At 40.5% G+C, this 25,253-nt stretch overlaps 1 protein-coding gene across 1 annotated transcript in view; it reads left to right on the forward strand.

The window, feature by feature from the left end:
• REP (Rab escort protein) overlaps window positions 1–25,253 on the forward strand; it is a 74,920-nt gene that overhangs the window by 17,300 nt on the left and 32,367 nt on the right. The window contains exon 3 of the mRNA XM_089432990.1: window positions 8,823–8,922. Coding sequence (XP_089289116.1) covers window positions 8,823–8,922 — 100 coding nt within the window. The remainder of the gene's footprint in view (window positions 1–8,822; window positions 8,923–25,253) is intronic.

Consider the following 25,253-nt stretch of genomic DNA (forward strand, 5'->3'; position numbering starts at 1 on the left):
AGCTAGAAGCTGAGGTGTGAGACCGTGCGGGCAAAAGTCGAAGTCTCAGAAGCAAATCGATTGGCCGGGAGGAGTGACGCAGACCCTAATAATTGTGACGCAGGGCCTACGCAGTGATTGCGTAGAGATTGCGCAGAGGCAACCAAGGGCTGGCCATTCAGTGGCGGGATCAGCTAAGATCTCTAGTGATAGTGTGAGGTAATCTCATTTATCTCTCTGTCAGTGATATTCTCTATACTGGATAGCCTGGAAGGCATCTAGAGATTGTATTCAGAAATTATTACTGCATAACAATAAAAACCCTTAGTTGTTGCATTGGTTTTCCCGCATTGGGTTTTTTCGGGGACATTTGTCCAGAAATACCTGTGTAGATGTGTTGTATTTCTTTCTTGCTCAGTTTTAAATGTTGAAGGTTGTAGTAACTAGTTTCAGTGTTTACTGTAAAAAACAATACATAATTTTGTTCAGTAATTTAAACAAATAGAAGAAACTTAACCAGTTGCTGCAGTAGAAATTTGGGTTCTCCAAATTTTCACATGGTATCAGAGTTGCAGGTGAAACAAGAGAGCAGTGCCGGAAGAGCCTAGCGTTGAAGGAAGAAGGGAAGTCGATGTGCTGCATAAGCAACAAATCGAATCCCTAGAAGGAGTGCGCATTTTAGGCCAGGAGGGAAAATTTTAGTGGTAAATCTCTCTTTGAGTGAGTCGACAGAGAGGTAGGATTTCCAAATCGAAATTTTTCAGCGACAGAGGGAGCAACACAACAAAAGCTTCAGCGAAGAGGGGTTCCTGTTGTGATGCAGTTTTTTGCAGGCAATTGTTGGGTAGAAAGACGTCATAAGAAAGAAGAGACACTTGAGGGAATTTCTTCCTTAGAGAATTCCTAGCCAGGGAATTCGAATTCTCATTTGATGTGCAATAGCAGGAGAGAGGAGGTCTTTTGACTTTTTCGAGTGGCAGAAATGGCAGCCAGTGGGTTGAGAGATCAAGATGGTTGGATGGTGCATCCAACTATGTGATCTGGAAGGCAAGGATGTCATGCCTTCTGGATGAACATTTTCTCAAGACCTACATCGATAGTGTGGTAGTTGTGCCTGCGGATCCAGATCCGCTCAAAAAGTACAAGGGAGAGATGGAAAAGACAAAGAGAATGATCCTCGACATGAGTGAAGGATCATGTGGTCTGTCACATCGCTGGCAGAGGGACTGCCAAGGAGATGTGGGATGCATTGTTGACGCTGTATCAAGGATCTTTCGAGCAGTGGAAGATGTACTTAGAGCAGAAGATGAGGTCCACGCAGATGCAGAAGGGGGAACACATTGATCTGTTCCTTGCAAAGCTTCAGGAAACTCGAGATGAGCTAGCAACTGTGGGGCCTACACCTCAGTGTTCCGAGATGGTAAGATTGGCCCTCAAATTAGTTTCAAAGGAGTGGCAAGTATTTGTCTAGAGCATCTGGACTGGGAGGGAATGTAGGCAACTCTTAAGCAAGAGGAGTTGAGGAGAGACTTGCTCAAGTGTAAACTTGATGGAAGCAACAACAGTGGGTCGAATCCCAAGGAGGAGAAAGAGAATGCAACCCTCACATCCAAGGGACAACAGGAGCAACGTAGTCGGAAGGAGGACACCTTGAAGATTAAATGCTTCAAGTGTGGTGAATTCGGTCACTCGGCAACACAATGTCCTCTCAGGAAGAAGGACAAAGATGAGAAGCATGATCTGAAGGCTGCACTTGCGAAGATTGAGGAGGAGTTTGCCATGAACCAGATACCTCTAGGAAGGAGGTGGGGTGATCTAGAGTTGTAGTTTGGAAGGACTGTAGATTGGCAGGGTCATTGAGGAGCCCACCTCTTGGATCAATTCCTTGCTACGGGAGCCTAGATCAGAAGTAGCAGGATGGACTAGTGTCAGTTGGTGCAGAGGAGTGCCAGAGTGATAGTTGCAGTGGCTAAGAGCACCAGAGACTGAGCAACGTTAATCGAATTGGCAGCAGTGCAGTTGGCACAGAGCAGAGGTTAGTAGCATCGCAGAGGCTTCAGAGGATCAACGTAGAGACTAGCAACAGTCAAACTCCAACAATGAGATGCATCATACTGAACACTTATTCAGTAATTTGGGATGCTTTTTCGTTGTTGATGCAGTAGCAACAACAGTTGGAGAAGGCTGCAGTGCAGATGCAGTGTTGGCAGTGGCAGTGCTAGCAGCAGCACGAATGCAAAATTTGAGAGGCAGTTGCAGTACAGGTGCAATGTTGATAGTGGCAGTGACAACAACAGTACAGATGCAACATTTGCGCAGTAGTTGGTGGGCAGCAATATCGGACATCAACAACGCAGAGGGAGATGTTACAGAGAAGGGTGATGCTTCAACAAGTTGCATTACTAGAGCACATACCTCGCTAAGAGGGAGTGTTGATTTTTGGTAGCATTGGATGTGCTCTAAGCGTCAAAATTTGCAGGGAGGCTAGGACACATGCATTCTCCAATACTGATAAATCATTTTGGGAAATTCCACTCGGAGAAGGTTTTATTAAAATAATTAATTATTTTTAATGAGTGCCCAAGTCTAAACTTAGGAACTTAAAATAATTAAAGGGTATTAATCTAACTGTGGGTGAAACTTCTAGAAGAAGATGAAGATCGAGTCCAAATTATCTGAGCCACTGATTAGAATCTAATTTGGGCCGTTGTTTCTCAAATGGAGGATTATAAGGACATCAATGGGCACTTGGAGAACACATCGAGTGGAGATCAGAAGATCGAATTTCTGAAGCACAACAGTTGTTGGGGGAAGAAATTCGAAGTGATCTTTTGCAGTGAGGGGCAGAGATAGTTCCGATTGGAGATTTTTCCTAATCTGGAATACTCAACAGAGAAGGCAGAGAGAGATCCAACAGAGGCAACACAGAGTCAGAGAGGTTGACGCAGGGCCACGCAGAAGCCCATAGAGGATCCGTAAATTTGTTGGAGAATCGATTTCCAGAGCCAAAAGCCGGGGTGTGAGACCGGGAGGGCAGAAGTCGAAGTCTCAGAAGCAAATCGATCAGTCGGGAGGAGTGATGCAAACCCCAGTCTCTGTGACGCAAGGCTTACGTAGTGATTGTGTAGAGACTGCTAGGGGCTGGCCATTCAGTGGCTGGATCAGCTAGGATCTCCAGTGATCGTGTGAGGTAATCTCAGTTATATCTCTGTCAGTGATATTCTCAGTACTGGATAGCCAGGGAGGCATCTAGAGATTGTATTCAGAAATTACTACTGTGTAATAATAAAACCCTCAGCTGCTGCACTGGTTTTCCCACATTAGGTTTTTCCGGGGACATTTGTCCAAAAATACCTGTGTGTAGATGTGTTGTATTTCTTTCTTGCTCAATTTCTTGTTTCCGCATTTTTTTAAATGGTGAAGGTTGCAGTATATTAGTTTCGGTGTTTACTGTAGGAACAATAAATAATTTTGTTAATAATTTAAACAAATAGAAGAAACTTAATCAGTTGTTGCAATGGAAATTTGGGTTCTCCAAATTTTCACAAAGCATTGATTACAATTGTCTACATTCAAAATAGAAGCCCTCATCAAATTTTGGAAGACAAGACACTTGAAGAAGCCTTCACCGGGCAGGAACCTTAGGTTAGTCATATGAGAATATTTGGTTGTCCTATTTATATTCATGTACCAAAAGATAAGAGAAGGAAGTTAGAACCTTCAGGAAAGAAAGGAATATTCGTTGGATATAGTGAGTCATCAAAGGCCTATAGAATATATGTTCCAAGACAAAAACAGGTTGAAGTTAGTAGGGATGTGACCTTTGATGAGAATGTGGCCTATTGGAAATCCAAAGAAGTCCCTATGGACTTTGATGAGGACGAACAACATGAAGCTCCCAAGAAAGAAGAAGATTCTAGTCCATCAAATCCTTCAAAACATCATGTTGATCATAAAGAATATAGCCAGAAGGGCCTAACAATCCAGTGGACTTGATTGTTGTTCCTGAAATCAAGAAAAGGGCAGCATGGCTTAGATCTATCTTGCAGGAAGCAGAAGGACATGCAACACCACATGGCTCCTTCAGGGAAAGCAAGAGGCCAAAGAGGTATTCTGGCTATGCAACTTTGATGACGAATCTCATTTATGCTAAACCTTTCACTTTTGAAGAAGCAACTAGCCAACAAATTTGGAAGGAAGGGATGTTGGAAGAATAGCAATCAATTATGAAGAACGATGTATGGGAGATTGTGCTGACCTAAAGGAAAACCAATGATGTCCTCCAGATGGGTATACAATATCAAGCATGCGGTGGATGGAAGTATTGACAAATACAAGGCGAGATTTGTGGCTAGAGGGTTCTCCCAAAAAGCTGGAGAAGATTATGATAAGACTTTTGCTCTGGTTACCAAGTACACTACCATTAGATTTATTTCTTCTATTGCTTCCTCTATGGATTGGAACTTATATGAAATGAATGTAAGGGCTGCTTTTCGTAATGGCATAATTGAGGAAGAAGTGTATATTGAATAATTGAACGAACAACCATAAGGTTTTGAGGTCTATGGTAGAGAATCTCATGTTTGGAGGTTGAAGAAGGCCTGGTATGGACTTAAACAAGCACCGAGATCTTGGAATGCACGAATTGACAATTATTTGACAAGACCTGGTTTCTCCAAAAGTGATGTTGATCCAAACCTGTACTTCAAGGTTGAGAAGAATGAACCTGTGATCCTATTATTGTACATTGATGACTTATTTTTGACAGGTGTGGAGCATCTCATTATTCGAAGTAAGAGGGAGTTGGCCTTTGAATTTGATATGAAGGATCTTGGGTTGATGCACTATTGTTTGGGGCTAGAAGTTTGGCATAAGCCCATTGAAATCTTTTTTGGTCAAGGAAAATATATCATTAAGATCTTGCAGAAGTTTGGAATGATGGTCTGTAAGTCGATGCCAACTCCCATGGTTACAAATATGAGAAAGTTGAGAGACACCAATTCTAATTTGGTGGATCCATCCATGTACCGAAAGCTGATTTGCTCGCTGATGTATTTGGTTAATACTAGGCCAGGCATTTGCTTTGCAGTGAACACTTTGAGCTAGTTCCAGGTGGAACTGAGAATTGCAACAAAGCATATATTGAGATATTTGCGTGGTACGGTTGACAATGGTTTGAGATATTTCTCAAACAGTGACATACAACTACATGGCTATACAGATGCAGATTGGGCAGGGATTGTTGAAGACAAAAAGAGTACCCTCGGAGGTTGCTTTAGTTTGGGCTTTGCTATGATTTTGTGGATGAGCAGGAAGTAGACATCTGTCGCACTTAGTACTGTTGAGGGAGAATATATTGCAACTAGCTTGGTGAGTTGTGAAGCAATATGGCTTTGGAAGTTACTTGCAGGACTGTTTGATCATGTGGTCGAGCTGGCCGTGATATACTGTGACAATCAAAGCTGTGTGAAGCTAACAGAGAATCCAGTTTTTAGTGACTGGTCGAAGCACATTGAGATCAAGTACCACTTCATCTGTGACATGGTGCAGAAGGGAGCAGTGAAGCTCCAATATGTCTCCATTGATGACCAGATTGTTGATATTCTTACAAAGCCTCTGTCCTGAGCAAAGTTTGTATACTTCAGAGACAAGCTTGGACTTGTGGAGAATGCCTCTCTCATTGAGAGGGAGTATTGATGAGATAACATCGTGGACTGACATTCTCCCTGTGTCAAGTACTGTGACCTGCATTAGGGAGATTATCCCTGTGTCAAGTACATTGACCTGAATTAGGGAGAATGGTCCGATAGAGGACTGACATTCTTCCTATGTCATATATGACCCAAATTAGGAAGAATGGTCCTAGAGCATCATATTCATTTAGCTTTGAATCTGTTTGACCAGCGTTGACTTGGAGTTTTCTGGGATGCTTTGACCGAATTTTGACTGGCTGTTTGGATTCAATCTGAAGGAATCTTTGACTGATGCTTGACCAAATTTCTGGGTGGAAATTCTTCCATTGATTGAACTGTTTTGACCAGTGTTGACCGCAGGTCAACTGAGGCAGATTGACTGAAGTTGCAGGGCCGAAATTCGGCCTCTTTGACTGCAGTTGACCAGGAGCATCAGAGGCCGAAATTCAGCATGTTGGCCAGATTTGACTTGATGAACTGAAGTTTGACTCTCACCATTGACCAGATTTGACTTGGAAAAGTGGTATGGTTATTTTGACTTGATTGACTGGAAATTTAAATGTTCAAATTGATTGAATTGGAAAATTTCTTCTAAGAAAAGGTTGCTGGGTTTTTCCCAGGGTTGATTTTGTCTCTTGTGCATCTTTAATTTACTGTGATCTCTACTGCTCTATTATATTTATGGTTGAAATTTTCTGAAGTTGTATCATTGGAAGTAATTATCTGGCAGAAAATTGTGCTTGTCTTAATTGCACTCGAAAATAAACACTCTTCATTGCAACTTCATAAAATAATCCCTATATGCACTGCCATACACCTGTGCACACACACAAAGATCAAATCATTCGGTGGCTCTGGTCACGGTTCCAAATTTCAATCAACAGAGTGTAGTGGCTATTGTTATTCAATGTCTTGGCTGCTCCTATTTGTTTTTCTTCGTTTGACACTTCACTCTTCACTTGGTGGATATACTGTAGAGTGAATGACAGGGTCATGGTGGTTCGCTTCAAATTCTATATTACCATTCAAAACAGCATTGACTCCTTATCCCCAATGTCCATGTTAGCCCATACTGCTCTTTGCTTTATTAGTGCCTTTATTAAGTCCCTTTTCAATGGCTGGTGCATCCATTTTTTTTAATCTTTTGCCCATTGTGTGTGAGGAGTCCCTTGACACCTTATCTAGTCACAACTGCTCCTCAACTCCTTTACCTGCTTCCTCTCAACGTGGCTTCTTCTCTTAACTGTGGCTTTGATACCATGTGACTCGTGAGATTCACACACACAAGCGTGGACAGAAATACACACAATAACGAGAAAGAGTTGATTCATTTGTTTGTTAGATGATGCTTTGTCTTATGACATGGTAGGAGACAGGAGGAATATGCTATTCAACTAGAAAATACCGAACTACACTAATTAATACATTATAAATGCCTCATTATTACATAACTTTATTAATGAGATTTTATTAGACTTTATTATATGTAAGTCATACTTAACATCAGTATGTGCTAAATATGAAAAGACTGGAGATTGCAATTTTTACACGATAACCAACCCTAGCAGTGCTCCTCAACCATAGTTTTTTTTTTGGTAGGTAAGCACCCATGGGGGATTTGAACCATTGACCTATCGCAAGGAGTGCCTTAACAGTGCACCCATTCACCGTCAATCCAAAGCCCCATGGGCAAAAGGTGAGCGGGCTTGGCCCAGGAAACGAGTAACACCCATGACTAGTCAACGCCCTCTCTCAGGTTTGAGCACAAGACCTGACCGTCTTTACGAGTCCAACTTTACCAACCAGCTGCCTCCGCCAACCTTATTCCTCAACCATAGTTGTAATTACACTTTTCTTTATTGTGTCAATAAATTGAATGTCTCTCAATTTATTATCTCATTTTTGCAAGTTTTCTGGGCGTCATCTAGAGCTTAACATGATTAGCTTTCATGAGAAACTGAGTGCATGCATGTCTTTGTAAATATCTAACAACTTGCAGTTTTGTATCATACAGACAACTCTACAACACGTTTTTGATGGTGGATTTCAATGTAGTAAGTTTTGCCTTTCTACACATTTTCAAGTCATCTGAATCCTCAAGGGCAGTTATGAGTAGTTGGCTGAGGCCATGGTGGTCTGCACATAAGATCATCCACTTGGGCCAGAATAATTCCCAAAATGAAATCTGGGAACACATTACAGTGCATTTATATTTCTCTCTTGTTTAAATGCAGCTTTAACTCAATCTGTTCATCAGTACACTCATCATTTATGTATTTGTATGTGTCTCATTTATCCCCTAAGCTTCAACTCCCAGACTAATCACTAGATTCAATAGATAAGCAACTTTCTGCTGTATGTTCTTTTTTCTGCATGCCAATTCAGTATTCATTATCTGCTTTTGCATATATAGTGTATAACAAGTGGTCCATGGATCTGTATGCACCTTTACTTAGATGTTCAATTGGAGTTCTGAGACCATCTCTGTTTTCTTTATGTTTTGAGGTTTAAACCTCATATGGTTGGCATGTGCTGGCAGATACTCACAGTGAAGACTTTTCTTCTGCTTAATGATGTGCAATTGGTATTCTAGTAGCTCCAACCTCTGCCTATATTTAAAAGACTAATAGTATTCTATTCAGATGGTCTATTTTTCTTATTGAAAATAGAGACAATTGAATGTACTTTTGCAGGTACAGATTCTCAAAGTGACACACACCATTCTTGTATATAAAATCATTGAGGTATCTGTGATAATATTTAGCACAATCATATTTGGATTATACTCTGTTTTTTGTACATTTTGATTTGTAAATGTTAGCATGTTTAATCTTTATATTATTTATTAACCCTGGGTATCAAAGTAAGTTTTGTTTCAACTGCACCCAATTAATTTAAGTTTGCTATGTGTTGTTTGAAAATGCAAACATCTCGTTCTGATAAAATTTTAGGTTTAAGGAAGTTTGTTGTGCTGCACTTGGTATGGATTTATGGATTGCTTTGTTTGCTAGGCCTAACTTTTATATATTAATGTTCTTACATAGATAATTCAGAGATATATAAATGAGTCAGTGAGGTGTTGTATAGGTTGTGCCTTTGTTTTTAGTTAACACATTTCACTGATGCATGTTTGAAGTTTTTTTGTTGTAGATTTGTTAATGCATCTGGAGCATTTTTGTTCCCTGTTTATGGCCAAGCAGAGCTGCCTCAAGCCTTTAGCCGTGCTGCTGCTGTTAAAGGAACTATTTATGTAAGTATCAAGATGAATTACAAGATTCAAAATTATATTTGACTGAAGATACTTTTTATTTTAGGATAGGCCATGTTGATGTAATAATAGCACGATCTACTGTTTTTTCTTCTGTCCAGTTACATATCAATGCATATCGTTTTGTATTGTCATGTGGGTTTTTGTAGTAAATGGAAGTATGGCTTCAGGATCTGGTATGTTTGGACTAGTGTATTTGATGTTTGTTCTATGCGAAGATTTAAAGTGCTTATTTGAAGTTAGGAGCCCTCAGAGACTAGTAGACTTATAAATTTAATTGTCCATCCAATTACAGGGAACTCTAGTTTAAAGTGCTCTGTAGTGGTAGGTCTTGAGCACATGAGTTTTATATTGAGAAATACAGTAGTCTAAACATTTTACATTTTGAACCTTTTCTAGGCACATTTTTCCAACTAGTTTTGCGCAAAACCTGGCCAAAAAGTTAAAAGAATCCTTGGAATTGCAGATGTCAGTTGTTGTGATTGCACAATCTAGGTGCAATAGGCGTTTTCCAGTGCCCTGAATTCATATATTTATTAAAAAATGCAATTTAGGCATTGAAAAATCACAATTTCACCAACAATTACATAGCCCCAAAACAACCAAAACACTTAACCTTACTTAGGTCTTTCTTCTTATCTCCTTTTGAGTCAGATCCCTTGCTGGACCCTGCTCCTTTTCCACCTTTGGTGCTTTGCCATTGCTAGTGGTGCCATTGACCAAGCTGAGCCTAAGCTCCTCCCGATTGATTCACTCCATAGGCAATCCCATCCTGGAAGTGTGTCTTGCCCAGAAATCACTTGGATGAACATACTCCATTCCTTGGAAAACCCATTCGGTGCTATGCGCACTAGCTCGTCATCATTTGCTTGTCTCGTACTGCAGCCAACTCATCTCTGGCAAGTCAAACTTTGGTGAGATAGGAAGTCACATCTTCACCCTTATGTTGTTTGATGGTCCTCAACTTCTCTTTGAGAATCATCTTCTTGTTCTCTAAAGGATTCTGGTATAGTTTTACTGTGGTGCCTCACATTTGCTTCATTGTGTCTTTCTATGTGGTATGCAGAACAATATGGTGCTTGACTCCATCAAGGATAATCCTCTTTAATTTGGCATTTTCTTTCCTGTAGGTTGCCAACTGTTGTGGATCCATAGATACGAAAATAACATTCTCCGCACACTCCAACATTCACTCTACGAACTAGTTGTTTCAAACTACGATTTTCAAATGCCACTTCGTTTACCCTACATTTGTTAATTTTAGGTTATGTTCTATGCTTAGAGCAATTTATTTCAATTTTCACAGTTAGCTCCATATCTTTTCCAGATTAGCAATCACATCAGCATTAAAGTACATTCCTGATAGAACATAAACATAAATTGCAGAAGACAAGCCAAGACAAGAGGACACAAGATGTGGCGCTAGCCAGGGACAAACCCCAATGTGGGGAAACCCTTGATCAATTCTTCTTATATGTTCTTCAATAGTTCAGTAGAGAGAGAGAGAGATAGTACGTTTACAACAGAAGTCAATACTTTGACTTATCTAGATAAGAGCATAGATCATCTCTAAGAAGATGATACATGAGATCAGTTGAAGACATGCTGCTTCAACTAATTCTCCAAGTGAATCCTTCACCTATCGTTGTGCTGCATTTCGTCATCATGCTGCACCTCATCGCGCTGCACCATGCTGCACACATCATCACTATGCTGCATCTCATCACGCTTCATTAATCATGACTGTACCCATCATTGTACTGCATTATGTGCCATTGCTGCACTATGTTGCCATCCTGACCTATGTGTTGGCTGCACCTTGCTTGCTTGTTGTCCCTTGCTTGTTTGTTGTCCTTAGCATGCTTGTTGCATGCTAGTTGTCCCTTGCATGTTAGCTGTAACATTGCATGCTTGGTGTGTTTGTTGCTAAGTACCATACAATTGTCTCAATGTTAGTTAGCTGTGCCTTGCATGCTGCTCTCCTTCGGAGATAGATGCTCCGACAGTTCTGGCTATTCCCAGCAGTTCCGGCTGTTCCTGGCAGTTTCGGCTGTTCCCGGCAGTTTCCGCAGTTCCGACAGTCCCAGCAGTCCCGACAGTTCTGGCTTTCCGGCAGTTCCGACTTTTCAGACTTTTTCGACATTTTCGATTTTCCGGCAGTTCCAGCTTTTTCAGCTTTTCTGGCCTTTCCGGCATTTTCGCCTTTTTGGCTTTTCCAGCAGTTCCGGCTTTTCTAGATTTTCTAGCTTTTCTGGAAGTTACATCTTTTTCGGCTTTTTCGGCTTTTCTGGTAGTTTCGGCTTTTTCGGCATTTTCGGCTTTTCTGGTTTTCAGGCAGTTCTGACTTTCTGCCCTCTGGATCAGGGCAACATTATTCCTTAGGATCTCTCCTCCTACTAAAACCCAAAGACAAGTAGTGAGAGGAAGAGATCCCAAGTGTGTTGAAATGACTTGAAGGTCACCTCTATTTATACTAAAATGTTGAGCACATGTGGGGTTTATTTGGTTGTTGGTCGACTTTGACGAATTGTCTTATAACTCAAATAAATTCATAACTCCATGAATACTTATCGGAATCGGATGACCTTTAGATCAATCCTACACCTCTCGATGAGAGGGATCCAAGAAAAATATCAGTTGCCATAAATCAATGTTTTAAAACTCCGACTCCGACTCCGACTCCGACTCAGCTGAGGGTCGACTCCTACTCGGTATCGACTCGGCTGGCTCTATTTCAATGACTCGGTTGTTGTAAAAAATACGTTAAATATTTATTTTTTATAAAAACACATAATTTTAAAGATTTTCATTCATGTTTCCAAACACACAGCATTAGAAGATAGATAGAAGACAACATATGATCAAAGTAGGCTCATGAATATATCCATTATATCAAAATGGCACCCAATGCACTGTCTAATACATACACGATGATGATATAGAGATCAAAACAAAAACACATAACCAAGGAGGCTATAAATGGCCTCTACAACAAAAGTCTGTGACTAGTACTACTGGCTACTGCTAGAGTTGCCAACATCATCTGGCTCAGTGTTACTTGGGAGTGGGAGCGAAAACGGGAGCAGGAGCAACATTTTCAGAAGCTCCCGGTTTGGGAGCGAATCACGGAGGAGTTTGACAACCAATGTCACTAACATCAAGGTACATAGAGGGATTGGTGCCCTTGATTAAATACGAGTTCCATACCCTAATACATGACAAAATTCAATGGAAACATTGCAATACCCCAATCCTGAAATCCTGAAAAACTGATAAGTCTACTGGATTTTGAATGAAATCTAAAATTCTACTTTCTCCATATGAAATCCAATGAGGCCGGAACCACTCTCAAACATCCCGAGTCATTTCATGGTAATGTTAAAAATTTAAGTAAAAGGATGAAAATGAAGATTAAGGAGAATGTCACTTTTACTATAAGAATTTAACATTACCATGAAATTTGAATAGCATATCAATACTAAGAGAGGGGAATGGACCCCAAAGACCAAAAAACCAATTAATAAAACCATTTGGAGTCCCCCACACTCAGAAAAAACATAAAAAAAATAAAAAAATTGCGTTTTTGGTGTTTACTGGCTGTATGAAGTGACCCGGTCGAGTTGATACGGACTCGGCCGACCGAACTGGTTCGATGGCCGAGTCGCAAATTTTTTTACCGGCTCGGACCAACTCGACCGAGTCGGTTCTGCGCCGGCCGGCTTTTAAAACACTGCCATAAATAAGATGACCCACATGGAGTTTGACCTAGTTGCCAATTTTAACACTCCCTCTCAACTAGGGAGAACTCCATCCGTTGATACATATGTTCGACTGTACCATCTCTGCCATCAGTGCCCTGCACTGCTGATCTACTGAGCTTTGCTCTGCTTTGATCTGTTCTGTTGAACCATGAAGAAGAAGAATTGATCGAGAATGTCTCATACCATTCTCTATTGATGCAAAGTCAGTTTCATCTGAAGAGAGTGTGTCACATCACTCTCACTGACTCGAAGTCAGTTTTATTGATCCCAGATCAATATCACAAGAGAGTGTCTCAAACCACTCATACTTATCCTAGATTAGTTTCATTGATCCCAAATCAATGTCACAAGAGAGTGTCTCAAACCACTCATACTGATCCCAGATCAATGTCACAAGAGAGTCTCAAACCACTCATACTGATCCCAGATTAGTTTCATTGATCCCAGATCAATGGAGGTCATCTTAGCATAGGGAGTATGGTAGATACAGCGATGCGTCCATCGATAGTACTACTATGGTCCCTATCCTCATTTCCCTGGTCATTGATTAGATGAGAGGTACTCCCCATGAGTCCTAGATTGCATGGGTAGGATGCCTTGACAGGAGAACTAATCATCTTGTCCATAGGAGAACGAGTCATCCTGCCAGTGGATGCCATGGAGAACTAATCATCTAGCCCACAGGAGAACTAATCATCCTGTTCCACAGTTGCCATGGGAGAACTAATCATCCCGGCCCACAGAAGAACTAATCATCCTGTTTATAGCGCACCACCAGGGGAGGGTGAGTCGCCCTGTGGTCATATGTTGCTCCAGTAAGTACCCCAAGCCCCCCAGAGCTCCCAGAGCTCAATGCATGCCACATGCAGGACCCTTATAAGAAGGTCTCTCAACGACTCCAAGTCGTTCGGGAAAGTCACAGATTTGACCTTTTCCAGGGCTTTGACAAAATGTCTGCGACCTGTACATCAGTCTCAATGCGATGGAGCCTCCTCGTTCATCAACTTACCATATCACAGATAAGGCAGTGTCTGATGTCTATTTGTTGGAGCAATCATCGAATACGGGATTCCTCAATAATCGAATCCCCCCTGTGGTTGTTACAGAGAATCACAGTGGTATTCATCATGTGTACAAATAGCTCACTTAAGAGCTTTTGCAACCATGCAACTTCACACGAGATCATACTCGTAGCTATGTATTCGGTCTCGGTGGTGCTTATAGCAACCGACTTCTGCTTCCTGCTCATTAATGATATCAAAGCAGAATCCAAACAGAACCAACACTGAGAAGTGCTCTAGTGATCCTCCACATTGCCTGCCTAGTCAGCATTCGAATAATCATGCAGTTTCGTATTTCCGACACTGTATCTCAATCCATGAGAGATTGTGCCCCGAAGATATCTCAGAAGATTCTTGGCACCAATCCAATGAGGCTCAACCAAATATGAGCTCACCATGCTAACTGCAAAACATATGTCCAGACGGAAGTTCACCAAGAACATCAACGCGAATGAGTTTATGAAACTCAGAGGCATTTCCCAAATCTGGTTCGACATCACTACCATATAACTTCTAAAAGTTAAGATCCTCGAGGTAGTCACAGGGTTGCAGTTTATCATTCCACATCCGGAATCCAACTCCCTCTTACTTCTGCAAATGAGAGGGTCTGCACCTGTCAGAAATAGGTCGTCCTCATAAGGTGCCGGTATGAGAGGTTTATCATCCACAACTTTCGGGTAATGGTGTGGATCGGTTTCACTCCTAGTGAATCTCAGTTTCATCAGACAGCTATCAATCCTCTCATACTACGCCCGGGGTGTTTTGCTTCAAGCCATAGAGGGCTTTCTTCCACCTGTATACATGAGATTTCTGATCATGAGTCTCAAACTCCTCGGGTTGTTCCAAACCTGTGGGCTTGTTGCATGAGGGGAATGGTCCCCTTATAAGATTTTCCTTCGGTACATCTCAGACATGTACCTTCATGCTCTACTTGAATTCAGACATTCCTATCACCATTTGACTCACATTAGGTAGGGCCCCATAGGTTGACCTCCGGTGTTATAGATGCGATATGTCAATTGACATGATCCCCAATGGACCATCTTGCAACTTGATACAAATTGCCAGCCCTGAACCCATGAGAAAAAGCATCTTTGAAAATTATATTTTTTAACACGTACCTTTCCATCGATGAATGCCACCTTGAAACCTTTGACTTCCATTTCCGAGATGGACACTAGGTTCTTCTTGCGATCAGGTACATAAAGGAGATTCTATAAATGAATCGAGTTACCCTTATTCAATTGAGAGTTAACATTCCCTACACCTTTTCGAGATAGGTGGCATTGGCTCCAAGTATAATCCCATGATTGTTTCCATCTCTACCAAATTAGAGAGTGCACCCATGTATTCGATGAAGTGCCTTGAAGCACTACTATCTATAAGCCAGATTCCCAAAGAATCTGAAGGAGAGGGCCAATACAAGATAACGCTTCTTTATCTTATCAGAAACAACATTTGATTCTTCATACTTGGGGTTCCTTGCTTTCTATGAAGAGTGGCCATTTCCTTAATGACCTGCATTACCTGTCATTCCTTTGATCATTGAAGATGTCCCTGGAATGATTGTTATCATCATCAAGTGATGTGTCCCTGCCATTCGGACACTCCTTCGCATAATGGCCGAATTAGTTATCTGCCTTTCCTTCCACCCTGAAATCCGGTCTTCCAATGAAGTGATCTTTAGGTAGGCCATATTCCGCTGCGCCATTCTAATAATATTCCTTGCTTCAACTTCACCCTTGGTGAATTTGAAGAGCGATGAGGAATCCACTGATCCTTTTGTCCTTTCCCAAATGTCTTCGGTGATTGCTCTTTCACTCTTGCTTGGGCATTGTCTTCACCTCAGCTTTGATACCATGTTAATTTTAGGTATGTTTTATGCTTAGAGCAATTTATTTCAATTTTCATAGTTAGCTCCATATGTTTTCCAGATTAGCAATCACATCGGCACAAAAGTAAACTGCAGATAGAACATAAACATAAATCGCAGAAGACAAGCCAAGACAAGAGGACACAAGATGTAGCGCTAGCTAAGGACAAACCCCAATGTGGGGAAACCCTTGATCAATTCTTCTTGTATGTTCTTCAATAGTTCAGTAGAGAGAGAGAGAGATAGTATGTTTACAACAGAAGTCAACACTTTGACTTATCTAGATAAGAGCATAGATCATCTCTAAGAAGATGATACATGAGATCAGTTGAAGACATGCTGCTTCAACTAATTCAACAAAGTGAATCCTTCACCTATCGTTGTGCTGCATTTCGTCATCATGCTGCACCTCACCGCGCTGCACCATGCTGCACCCATCATCACTACGTTGCATCTCATCGCGCTTCATTAATCATGACTGTACCCATCACTGTACTGCATTATGTGCCATCCTGACCTATGTGTTGGCTGCACCTTGCTTGCTTGTTGTTGCATGCTAGTTGTCCCTTGCATGCTCGCTGTAACATTGCATGCTTGGTGTATTTGCTGCTGAGTACCATACAACTGTCCCAATGTTAGTTAGCTGTCCCTTGCATGCTGCTTTCCTTCGGAGACAGATGCTCTGAATGTTTCGGGAGTTCCTGGCAATGCTGGCAGTTCCGACAATTCGGAAGTCCTAGCAGTTCTGGCTTTTTCGGTAGTTTCGGCTTTTCCGACAGTTTCGACATTTCCAGCAGTTCCGGTTTTTCTAGCTTTTCTGGCTTTTCCGACAGTTTCGGCAGTTCTGGCTTTCTGCCCTCTGGATCAAGGCAACGTTATTCTTTAGGATCTCTCCTCCTACTAAAACCCAAAGACAAGTAGAGAGAGGAAGAGATCCCAAGTGTGTTGAAATGACTTGAAGGCCACCTCTATTTATACTAAAACGTTGAGCACATGTGGGGTTTATTTGGTTGCTGGCCGACCTTGATGAATTGTCTTATAACGCAAATAAATTCATAACTCCATGAATACTTATCAGACTTGGATGATCTTTAGATCAATCCTACACCTCTCGATGAGAGGGATCCAAGAAAAATATCAGCTGCCATAAATAAGACGACCCACATGGAGTTTGGCCTTAGTTGCCAATTTTAACAATATTGGAGGTTTGCAATTGCAATGTGATATTCTCATAGTCTACCTTCTCCATTTTTCCTAAAACTGATTTAATCAATGTGGCTCAAATAATTATTTCAGGTGAGGATGGTTTTTTCTTCAAGAGATGTGGATGTTGCACTATATTTTCCTATGTTGTTTGAGGAAATGGTATCGTCTTTGTTATCCCTACTCTCTCTAAGTTCGCCAACTTGAGCTTTGGATAATGTTCCTGTAGGAGAATAATCCAGCATGAAATTTTGCTTGCAACTTAGACTAATTTATTCTTGTATTAGTGTAGGAGCTTGAGGATTGGTAGATTTAGAAGTAGAATTGTGGGCATGTGGGGTTGGGGTTGGCGTTGAAAGAATGTTCAACCATGGGTCGGTAGCCATGGGAAAGTGAGATTGGGTTGACCTTTACACTCAACCATGCGTAGGATGGTTCGACCAATGTGTAGGAGTGGGTAGTGCTGACCACACACAGGGCGATAAGGTCAAGAAAGGTCAAGCCTACCATGTGTGGGAAAGTTGGCCATGTGTAGAGGAGAGAAGGAGATTGATCATTTATAGGGCGACAGGTTGGGAAAGGAAGGGATGACCACGTACATGGATGATCAACCACGTAGGATTGGTTGACTACATCCAAGTAGTGCTATCAGAATTGGATTGGAACCAGTTGAATCGGCTGGTTTGATCGTTTTGGGGCCCTAACTAGTCTAAACGGTGGCATAGAATAAAAAAGGTTGGTTCAATATGGAGTTGGCTGGTTCAGTATGAAACTACCCAGTTCAATATTGAACCAACCTTTTTTCACTCAACCAATTGATTTCGTACAATGCGACTATGGAACCTTGAAATGCAAATAAAAAAAAACCAACAATTTAAGAGTGGTGTGTAAACTAATATTCAACCCTAGGGCGCTATCAATGCTATGTAATTAATGGTAATGTTAAATTCTTAAAGTAAATGGTAATGTTAATTGTTTTAGGATGTTTGAGAGTGGTTCCACCCTGAATGGATTTCATATGGAGAAAGTAGAATATTAGGTCCCACTCAAAATCCATCAGACTATCAAGATAATGGGTGGGATTGCAACATTTCCATTGGATTTTGTCATGTATGAGGGTTTGAAACTAGCATTTAATTAAGAGCACCATGCCCTCTGTGTACCTCGATGTTGGTGTTATTGAATGTTGAAATCCTCTGACCCTAATAAAAATGTACCCATCACTCAAACAAAATCTCAATTTGACATGTTGAACTTTTTCTATCTTATTTTAATGCTTATAGGTTGATTTTGATGATGAATCCCAATCTAGGAAATGATTTTGATGATATATAGGTATATATTGTAGCATCATTTTATTGGGACTTTAGAGGCCAACTAGAGCCTCCTTGCCTCTTTGTTGATTTTTTTGGTTCAAAGACGGATTGCACTTGGATTTATTTTGATTATATGCACCAATGTTGAGATAATCACGATCGAGATTAAATCAGTGAAGATCCAAATTCAGAATAAATCATAAAAATTGCGTAAAAATTGACAAAAAATCGACAAATATGAAAAAAACAATTTTTTTAATATCTAAAGCATCCACACCATAAAATAAATGCATTAACACATCAATATGAAAAGAGAACTAATATATAAGATGTGTAATATGTCTAGTGCTACATCACACATAACAGTGAATCATGTCTTGAATATTGAGTCCTAAGTCCCAACTCAACCTCAAAATATCAACAAAAAATATAATAATGTATCTCATATCATGAGGCATAATATCATATACAATGAAATGAACCAAGTAACTAGTACTACTGATTTCCTTTGCCCCTCTTGCAAGAAAATATAACAACTTTCCCTCTAGATGAAGAAGGCCCTGGGGCTAGCAGTGGACTCTGTTGTGCTCTAGAAGCTGAAGAACTAGGAGCTATAGGAGGTAGACCACGTCCTCTACTGGTGACCATGGTAGGTGGTGTCACCTCCTCCTCTTCTGCAGTTGCTACCCCCTCCACTACCTTCTGTAACCAATTAGGGGCCGACTCCATGATAGGCCTCTTAGCCGCAACCCTCCATGCAACAGTGGTGTCAATCCCATCCAATGAGATGGTGGTAGCCTAAGTGCAGGCGTAAGAGACAATCGTTCAAATCTGGAAACAATTTCTTCAAGTTCAGGCGGAATTTCTTCTTTGGATTTCTTGCGGAGTTTCAGTCATCTACCTCCAAAGTTATCTATTCTGCTAAATTAGCAGAACTGCTTAATTTAGCCGCAATAACAAGTGCTTCTACAAATCCTCTAAACATTGCACATCGCAATCGCAAGCTCACCGGGCAGGGTTCATTTACTCAAGAATGATGCGATGCTCGCGGGACTTCTACTAACACATGGTTTAATAACAGGGCCAACCCCCACTGTTGACTGTGCCGTAACGTGTTGAAAATGAAATCAATGGTTAAGAATGAGTGCGGCACTTCAACCCGATTAAGGAAATCCGTGCGACACTTCAACCCTGATTAAGGAATTCGTACTCTTTCAAACTGCACAGTTGCTAATACACGACGAAAAAAACTTATAAGTGCTCACCCAGAATTCTAATATTTCAAGCCAAACTGGAAATTCAACGATACACAGAGATACTACGGAGGGATGCAACACCTCCGGGATTGACCAATTTTACACAAAAATACATAGAGTTATATTTTCTGCAACTTAATCATATATGGCCAAAACAAGCCGAATCAGTCAAAATCCTTTTACAATCATTCAAAACTTACATAAATACTATTCCATCCTAACTATCAGATCCTTAAAACACTAGATCGAATTTGCCTAATCTTAAACAATATCTAATCTGGTCGATATTCTCCTCGAGAATCTCAACTGAATCAAAACTGCATGAATTAATTACAAAACTACTCAATCCCTAAATCCTATCTAGAAAGCTTGTAAATTGATAGCTAAAGGATCCCACTCCTTTGCTTGTAACTTTTTTTGTATTTTTGGAATAAGTTCGAAGCCTTTTGCCTTCAAGCCTCATGCTCCTGCATCAGACTCCTGAGGACAAAATTCTTCATGGGCTCTTGTCCATGAGCTCTTCTACAGAACTGCCCAACTTCTGTAGCATGGAATCTGTCATCCAAGTAGCTTCAACAATTGGTTGATCCTTCCATTTGACCAAATACTGAAAATACTCTTGTCCTCTTGTCTTCTTCAACAATTTCTTGTCCAAAATCCTCTCTGGCTTCAATTCCTTTGCTATAGGTAACTATTTTACCCAATCAATCTCTTGTTCTTCTTGATCCTTTGCTGTGTCATCTGCTTGTTCCTTTTCATACCTGTATAAGTCAGCAACATTAAAAATTGGAGATATTCCAATATCAAGGGGTAATTCAATTTCATATGCATTTGCAGAAAATATTTTCAAGACTCTGCATGGTCCAATTTTCTTAAACTTTAGTTTATTATACTCCCTTTTTGGAAATCTTTCCTTCCTCAGGTGTGTTAAAACCAAATCTCCAACCTCAAAAATAACTTCTCTTCTCTTAAAATTTGCTCTGCCGTTGTATTTGATGTTGCTGTCTTGTAGTTGCTGTTTTACCTGTTCATGTATTGCTTGAACTTCTGTAGCAAAATCTTCTCCTTTAGCACTTCTCCTTTCAGCTTTTCCCAAGTCTCTCAATTTAGACACTCCTCTTGGGTGCATTCCATAGATCATATGGAATGGACTTTGCCCTGTACTCCTGTTAGGAGAATCATTATATGCATATTCTGCCTGTGCCAATACTTGATCCCACTGTTTTGGATGTTGACCTGCAAGACTTCTCAAAAGATCACCTAAACTTCTATTTACAACTTCAGTCTGTCCATCAGTCTGAGGATGATAAGCAGAACTGAAACTCAATTTAGTTCAAAGCTTCTTCCATAATGTCTTCCAGAAATGTCTAACAAATCTGGTGTCTCTGTTTGAAACAATGCTCTTAGGTAACCCATGTAATCTTACAATCTCCTTAAAAAACAGATTAGCAATATGAGTAGCATCATTGGTTTTATAACATGGAATAAAATGTGCCATTTTTGAAAATCTGTCAACTACTACATAAATTGAATCATTTCCTCTTTGAGTTTTTGGTAAACCCGAAACAAAGTCCATACTTACCATATCCCAAGGCCTATTTGGAATAGGTAATGGAACATACAAACTTGTGTTTTGACTCCTTCCCTTTGCGTACTGACAGACTTTACAATTTTTCACGTACATTTCCACTTCAGACTTCATTTTCGGCCAAAAATAAAACCTGTTCAACTATTCATAAGTCTTGTCTGCACCAAAATGCCCACCAAGTCCTCCACTATGTTTCTCCTTGATCAAATTCTCCCTCATAGAACAACTTGGTATGCACAGTTGATTTCTTTTAAGCAACAGTCCCTCTTGCAGGAAATAATCCAGCGACTTGTTTCTGTCTAACAAAACATGATTTCTACAAGCTTCAAATGCCTCTTTAAAATCTAGATCTTTCTCATATAACTCTTTAAGGAAATCAAAACCCAACACTTGAATTTGACTTTCTTGAACAAAAATGTTTTTTCTACTTAAGGCATCTGCTACTTTGTTTGATTGACCAGTTATATGTTTTAATACAAAATTAAAACTTTGCAGGTATTCTACACATTTTGCATGTTTCTGATTAAGCTTTGGCTGTTGCATGATGTACTATAATGCGTGGTTATCTGAATACAGTATGAACTCCTTGGACATCAAGTAATGTCTCTACTTCTTCAAAGACTGCACCACTGCATAAAACTCTATCATAAGAAGAATATTTCTTCTTTGTCTCTTTCAGCTTTTTACTAAAATAAGCTACAGGTCTGTCCCCCTGACTCAAAATAGCGCCAATGGCTTCTCCACTGGCATCGCACTTCACTTGAAAAGGTTTATTAAAATCAGGTAAAATCAAAATAGGTTTCTCAGTAATCTTTCTCTTCAACAATTGGAAGTTCTTTTCTGCTTCAACAGTCCATTTAAATGGTTTCTGCTTCAGCAGTCCATTTAAATGGTTGTCTTTCCTTCTTTATTGTGTTAATAATTGAAGCATTAATCTTACTAAAATTCCTTATGAATTTCCTGTAAAAACTAGCAAGACTGTGAAAACTTCTTACCTCAAAGACACTTTTTGGTGAAGGCCACTCCATGATAGCCTTGATCTTCTCTGGATCCATCTTTAACCCCTCAACAGAAACAACGAAGCCCAAATACACTAACTCCTCCTTCATGAATGAACATTTCTTTAAATTTAACAGTAATTTTTCCTGTTGTAGCCTTTGTAAGACATAATTCAGATGGCTCACATGTTCCTCCTTAGATTTGCTGTAAACTAATATATCGCCCAGATATACTATTACAAATTTACCAATAAATTCCTTTAGAACTTCATTCATAAGTCTCATGAAGGTACTAGGGGCATTCGACAATCCAAAAGGCATTACCATCCACTCATATAATCCTTCATTGGTTTTAAAAGCAATTTTCCACTCATCTCCCCTTTTAATTTTGATTTGATGATAACCACTTTTTAAATCTTTGTAAAATATCTAGCTCCACTCAAATAATCCATCAAATCTTCGATTCTAGGTAAATGAAATCTGTACTTGATTTTTATCTTATTGATTGCTCGCGAGTCAGTGCACATTCTCCAGCCTCCATCTTTCTTTGGGCTCAACACTGTTGGCACTGCGCAAGGACTCAAACTCTCTCTAATGAGTCCCTTGTCTAACAGTTCCTGACCCTGTTTCCTGATCTCGTCATTCTCTATGGGAGTCATCTTGTAAGTGCTTTATTAGGTAGATTTGCTCTTGGAATCAAATCTATGTGATGACTGATTTTCCTAATGGGTGGTAACTCATCAGGCAAATCATCTACAATGATATCACAATAACTGTCCAACATCTCTTGAATTTCAATTGGTAAATCAGAAACTTTTGTGGAAGTAATTACTACCTTGGGTTTGCAAACCAACGCAAAACTTACCTCATCTTCTTCCATCTGTTGTAAGTACTCCTTTCCACTCAGCAAAAGGGTCTTTGAATCAGGTTTCTTCGATGTATCCTCTTCTTCTAGTGGCAACAATGTATGATTGACACCATCTTTGCTGAATTTGTATGTGTTCTTCTTTCCATCGTGCATAGCTCCTTTGTCATACTGCCATGGTCTACCCAACAATATATGACACACATCCATAGGCATCACATCGCACAGAATTTTGTCTCTGTATTTTCCCAACTGCATCTCCACTTCACATTGCTCATTCACTACCAATTGATATCCCTTATGAAGCCATGACACCTTATAAGGTGTTGGATGTTTCTTTGTTTTCAACTTCTCCACCACTTCTGTGGAGACCAAATTATCTGTACTACCACTGTCTATTATCATCTGACAACACTTACCTTGAACCTTGCACACAGTCCTGAACAAGGTTTTCCTTTGTGCTGGTTCAACAATTTCCTTAGCTGGTTTTAACAAAATTTTGTTGACCACCAAAGATTCCCTTCTCTGGTACATTCTCTTCGTCTATTACCTTTGTTGCTTCCTCTTCAGTTTTGCAACAATTGCATTCCTCTGATTCGTTCCTATTTTTTCTGGGCACTCATAAGCTTTGTGTCCTAGCTTGTTACATCTAACTTCTCTTCCTCTACCTCTCCCTCCTCTTCCTCTGGAAAAACTTCCTCTGCCACTTGCGTCACCTCCTGTGGGTGCATGTTGACTTGAGCTGCTGCTAGCTCCATCTCCAGGTGCTGTAGATATTCCTCTATCACCTTGTCTTCCCCTTCCTCGGAAAGTACCTCTATTTCTGGCAGACTGCTTCCTCATGAGTTTTTCTTCAACCTTCAGTACCATCTGATAAGCCTCTTCTATTGTTTTAGGAGACAATACACTTATCTCATCTTGAATGTCCATTCTAAGACCATTCACATATCTGGCAACCTTCTCATCTGTATCTTGGATTTGTCCTGCTCTTATACTCACTTTGTAGAATTCCTCTGTGTATTCCTTTACTGTCATAGACCTCTGTCTAAGATTTTGCATCTGTCTAAATAATGTTTGCTGATAGTCACTTGGCAGAAACTTACTTTTCAGTTTTGCCACCATCCTGTTCCAATTCTTAATTGGTTGTTTGCCAAGTCTTCTTCTTTCTGCCTGCACTCCATCCCACCAAAGTGTTGCATGTCCTTTCAGTTTCATGACAACAAACTTCACCTTCTTTCCTTCATCTGTTTCTTCATAATCGAAGAATTTCTCCATGTCATTTATCCAGTCTATCAATTCCTCAGGGCTTAAACTTCCTGTGTAGATTGAGACTTCAAGTCTAGGCTTGGATGTGGATCTCATTTCAGGAGTTACATCTGCAGGTTCTTCATCTTCTGCAGCTCCAGCTTCAGGTTCACTAACATCTCCAGCATCTGCATCTCTTCCCATTTCCACTGCTTCCAATCTAGCTTGCATTTGTTGCATAGCTTCCAACACTTCAGCATTTGCAACTGGTCGTCCTCTTCTTCGACCACCACCTCTTCCTCCAACTCTAAAAGCCATGTTGGATTTCTTTTTCTGATCCTTGAGATCCTGTTCAGTGTCAGTAGGCTGCTCTGATACCACAAATGGTGGCCTGGGTGCAGGCGTAAGAGACAATCGTTCAAATCCGGAAACAATTTCTTCAAGTTCAGGGAAATTTCTTCTTGGATTTCCTGCGGAGTCTCAGTCATCTACCTCCAAAGTTATCTATTCTGCTAAATTAGCAGAACTTCTTAATTTAGCCGCAATGACAAGTGCTTCTACAAATCCTCTAAACATCGCACATCACAATCGCAAGCTCACTGGCCAGGGTTCATTTACTCAAGAATGATGCGATGCGATATTATCGGCGATCCTCGTATCGCACATCGCATTTCGCAATTCCTCCAGGCCAGGGTCCTTTCACTTATGACCGATGCGATGCGAGATTCATCCAACGGTCAGCAGTCTTCAGTGATCCAACGGTCACTATGATATCGCACGGGAATCTGCGCGACAATTATCCGCCCTCATGGAGCCGATGAGGTTTATAAGTCCTCAATTTATAAAAGTTCGGGTCCGGTACTTAGATTAACGTCCGCTCATTTTAAAGCCCGATATCCATCGGATAACAGTGGCCATTAGATCCTACGGCTTGCAGGACTTCTACTAACACATGGTTTAATAATAGGGCCAACCCCCACTGTTGACTATGCCGTAAGGTGTTGAAAATGAAATCAACGGTTAAGAATGAGTGCGACACTTCAACCCCGATTAAGGAATCCGTACTCTTTCAAACCCTGCAGTTGCTAATACACGATGAAAGAACTTAAAAGCAATCACCCAGAATTCTAATATTTCAAGCCAAATT

This window comes from Pinus tabuliformis, chromosome 5_1, assembly GCF_031772625.1.
Source record: "Pinus tabuliformis cultivar Carrire ecotype Pingquan chromosome 5_1, CPIR1, whole genome shotgun sequence".
NCBI classification, from domain to species: domain Eukaryota; kingdom Viridiplantae; phylum Streptophyta; class Pinopsida; order Pinales; family Pinaceae; genus Pinus; species Pinus tabuliformis.